Below are 4,285 nucleotides of genomic sequence, written 5' to 3' on the forward strand. Positions count from 1 at the left end.
ATGAGTTGAAACACTGTCAGGTTCTCCTGCAGATTGATTCAATAAGTGAGTACTTGGACTACATGCAAAATTGTCTTACCAGTAATACTGGTTAAGCTCCAGTAATGCACATTACAAATGCTCATCATTTATCATGGAGCTCTTCTTTGGCTGCAGTGCTTTCGTCTCACAGCTGCTGTCCATCTTTTACAGCATTCCTTATCATTTAGAGGGAATCTAAAGACCTTTAATCCCTTTTTTGCCCAACCAGTCATTGCATTTATTTAACTAAACAGCAGCTTTTAGGCATCTCCACCATAGGCACAGCTATAATCTTTCCCCCCAGTGGGTGTAATCTGACCGCACCCTATGATGAATACAATTTACATCTCATTAACATTCCACCAGTCGCGTATCGTGAAAAGGTCTATAAATTTTGTAACTACTAAAATCAAATTGCATGAACAATATTTAGTTGTACATGCATATTTATAATAATTAATAGACAACATACATAGCCACTGCAAGAATGATGAGATGACAGTTAGGCTCATCAAGAAGTGATTTATGAACTCCAGATTTTCCAAGAAAATCAGAAATCGTCTAACATGAAATAAATAAGGTAAGGTGAGAAATACCAACTATAATAACCTTAGCTTTGTCAAACCGTTCACTTGATACTGAATTTACAATGCTAATTAATAATTCGGCTGACAAATTTTGAGACCTTAACAGAAAATCTTCCAACTATACAGCACAAAATTTCAAACTCAAAAGTAAACAATTTCTTACTTCTTTGTTAAAACTATAGTCATAGTCAAAGTAGCTTGAATTGATTTGTTCCTCATGTATCCATTGAAATAATTGAAATTTGTGTGATTCTTCTGATAGATCAATTAGATTAAAAATGATTTTCATCCAATTCTCAAGTATTGTATAGTAGTCATATCCGCTCCACTTTTGCTCATCAATTAACAAAATCAGGCATGCTAAAAATTCTTTTCCCTAATTAAGAGAATTAATTTTTGTGAAGCCACAAGAATCACAGGTAATTAAAAAATGTATGCAAATGACTTACTTCTTTTATTACATTATTGGCATCAACACTAAAATGACTTGCAATCTTTTTCTTCCGTGAAGCATTCAAGCACATATCTGTCAATGGCTGCAGAAAATCAATTCTAAACGAACTATCTTGTCTTGATCTTATAAGATACTTCACACTTTGAGTAATAAATTCCCTATTCAAAACAAAAATTATATTGCATGCAATGTTATGCTCTAATTGATGCATTGATGCACCAGAGATAGGACCTTGGGGCTATCATATCTTAAAATCAAAAAATGAGAGTATCAGTTTTATCTATTAATAGACAATAATTGTTATTATTGTTTATCTGTCTGTTTGTATGTACATGTATGTCACTTCTTTTTATGTTTGAACTAGTAATTAAACTTGTTGGGCAAAGCCCCTGGTCATTCTGTTTGTTTGCCTGTTCATGTGTATGATAGGCCCTGAGCAGTAGAGCCCTTAATGTCTTATGTACATTCTTAATGAAGTTAACTTCATTCATGCCCATGTATTGCAAACAGATGATATAAAAAAAGCTGTACTCTAATTAAAAATTAGCACAAAAAATGTGTAATAATGTATGACAGAGGCCTTGATCAGATCAGCCTCTTATTATGCAGAGCGTAATCTCACTTCATGGTTTCAAAAGTGTAAACTTTGCTAGATAAAATGAGATACAAATCTTTCCATTCAGACATTAAATGAGGAAAGCCTTCAAGTATTGTCGTCATTGCTTTCAGTCCTTTCTCTAGGCAAAGCAAGTGATTCTGACTGAAACCAGACTTGTAATACTGTATAATAAAAATAATATTAAAATCACAAGCATTATTACATGTATGTGATACATTTGAGTTGATTACTAAAAGTACAAAAAACAAAGCCATTTTGTTTCATCACATAACAAAATAATGATTTATTTAAAAATTAATGGCACAAAAAGACACAAGCAATTAGCAAAAAGAAAATTTGAAGGAGATTTATAAAAAAGTAAACCACATTACAAAAATGAGGTTTAGAATGATGTAAAAATAAAATAAGCAACACGGTAGCACTAAAATGTTAAATTTAAGAGTAACCAACAATTAAATGTATATTAAAAGGAACTGACAATTATATAATACTGAACAATAAATAGTAATATGCACCAGTACATTTACCTCATTAAATTTCTTGTTCCAAATATGATCATACTTTGCTAATTTCTTATCAGAAAAACTATTAATCTTAACACCAATAGAAACTAAATAAAGGATCAGAAGAATTAATGTCAGATTAATAAAAATGGCATTCACATACTTAATAGAAGAGTCACATGGAACGCTTCTGAAATTTCTCCTCTTTTAAAATATAATTCACAATGCTTTAAGAATGCTTTAGCAGTGTGCTCAAAAACACTGGACAAATTGACTGCACTACTGATATCTGCTTTAAAATCTCCCCTAACAATTAGTAGGGTCAAATGAAAGCAAAAAACAATCAATGCAACTCACAGTTTTACAAAGTGTTCCACTTGCTCTGCTACAGTTTCAATTGGGACCTTTTTTAATTTATGTAAATAATGAATCATAACTTTATGAGCATTTTTCTCCACAGATTCATTTCTAAGGGAGACAAAAATATTTAGTAGTGGCTAAAGTGTATGTTAACTTAAAATATGGGTCAAGATTATACTTAGAGGTGTTCTGTACAGAGATAAAATTAATTATCTCTACAATTATCAAAATTTTACATCAATATTTATTTCCATACATCAGTTCTATCAATAGCCTACCTATAATTTGTATAAGCCAAATCAAAATAAAAGATAAAGTCCTTAGGAAACATGTAATCAAAGTGAATTGGCTGATGCAAGAGGTTAAAGATACAGTTTACACTGGAGGAAACTGCAAGTTGCACATCAATATGGTTCTAAAAATAAAAGATAGCAATAATTGTTAACAAGATATTAATAATAAGATTTATATTGTAGATGGGTCAGTGCAACTAAAAACATCCTTTCCGCCCCAATTTTGTATGTTGGCCGGCTATCAAAGTAGTCTATGCTGTAATACATATAAGAACAGCAGTAAAATAGTAAATGATAAGGATACTATAATAACTATTATTCTTTCATTGTTATTTTAGTCAAAGATACATGACCTTTAAGGCTCAAAAAGGGCTACTACGAGTAAAGGCTGGTTCACAATATGACGTTAGGCCAACGTACTGTCAATTTTTAATCAAAAGCATGGGTAATTTGACCTTTTGATGCATGCTTTCCGCTGGAATAGAACCAAATTCTATTCCAGCGTCAACGTAACGTCAGGACTAACATAATATTGTGAACCAGCCTTAATTTTGGAGGGAGGATTTTTTGGTGAACTGCTAGATTGACTGGCAAGTAAGTGAAATTGTGCAATGTGAATAATGGATTTCTGTTATAGTTCATCAAACTGCCAAAATTTCCATCCAAGATCTAGGACAACTCAAATCAAAAATTGATTATTAAATATTTGTAAACAGAGAAATATGCTTACATGTAATATAAAGCAAAAAATCTTAGCAGATAATTGATACAAACCCAAACATACTTCCAAAGATTGATAGCAAAGGAAATCCAAAAAGCATGAAAGAACCCTCTTATCTTCAGGACAAATATTTGGATATTCAGAAATTCCACTAGACAGTGACACAGTAACACGGTTTTGAATAACGTAATGCACTACTTTAATTAAAGTAGCAAAATTTTCTGATTCTTGAGGCATTAAAGCTCGCATAACTATATCATGGATGATTAAATACATTGAATGCATTTGTAAATGTATTTACCTTCATTCTTAGACTCTGTGATATTGACTGTAACTTCGAGATCATGTCCCTTCTCTGCCAGTTCCAGTACATCTTTCTTATGTCTCCTTGAAATGAATATAATCCTAAAACGAAGATCCGGAGGTGAGAATGGCTGCTGTTGCTCCTCTCTAGCAATAATGAAGAGAACTTCAAGTTTATCTCTATCCTTGTATATCTGATATATGCCATCAATAGTATCACTTCTAGACTCTTTCATCAAATGCATTTGCATGTAAGGCACTGAGTGTGGAGGTGGAGCATCTTGTGGTATGAGAGGGCACCATGGAGTGACTATTGCTTCAAGACTAGGCCCGCAGCAAAAGTGTCCATGAAACTTAAGCTCGTTAACCTGAGCTTTAGGCCTAATCCTTATATCTGTAAACAAATTAAAGTAAATTAGAAGCT

The 4,285-nt window shown here is 32.3% G+C and overlaps 1 protein-coding gene across 1 annotated transcript in view; it reads right to left on the bottom strand.

Annotated features, from left to right (window-relative positions):
* Nucleotides 1-493: 493 nt before the first annotated feature.
* The window catches only part of LOC109587232 (uncharacterized), a gene marked incomplete at its 3' end in the record, with an annotated part of 4,169 nt that continues 377 nt past the window's right edge, over nucleotides 494-4,285 (bottom strand). Inside the window, exons 2-12 of the mRNA XM_020003466.1 lie at nucleotides 3,860-4,255; nucleotides 3,622-3,809; nucleotides 2,823-2,959; nucleotides 2,542-2,652; nucleotides 2,348-2,490; nucleotides 2,209-2,291; nucleotides 1,685-1,842; nucleotides 1,058-1,220; nucleotides 772-984; nucleotides 631-726; nucleotides 494-582 (exon numbers count right to left, since the gene is read on the bottom strand). Of these exons, the coding sequence (XP_019859025.1) occupies nucleotides 494-582; nucleotides 631-726; nucleotides 772-984; nucleotides 1,058-1,220; nucleotides 1,685-1,842; nucleotides 2,209-2,291; nucleotides 2,348-2,490; nucleotides 2,542-2,652; nucleotides 2,823-2,959; nucleotides 3,622-3,809; nucleotides 3,860-4,255 (1,777 nt within the window). The remainder of the gene's footprint in view (nucleotides 583-630; nucleotides 727-771; nucleotides 985-1,057; nucleotides 1,221-1,684; nucleotides 1,843-2,208; nucleotides 2,292-2,347; nucleotides 2,491-2,541; nucleotides 2,653-2,822; nucleotides 2,960-3,621; nucleotides 3,810-3,859; nucleotides 4,256-4,285) is intronic.

The sequence above is a fragment of the Amphimedon queenslandica genome, unplaced genomic scaffold (genome assembly GCF_000090795.2).
Source record: "Amphimedon queenslandica unplaced genomic scaffold, v1.1 AMPQUscaffold_12644, whole genome shotgun sequence".
Taxonomy (NCBI): domain Eukaryota; kingdom Metazoa; phylum Porifera; class Demospongiae; order Haplosclerida; family Niphatidae; genus Amphimedon; species Amphimedon queenslandica.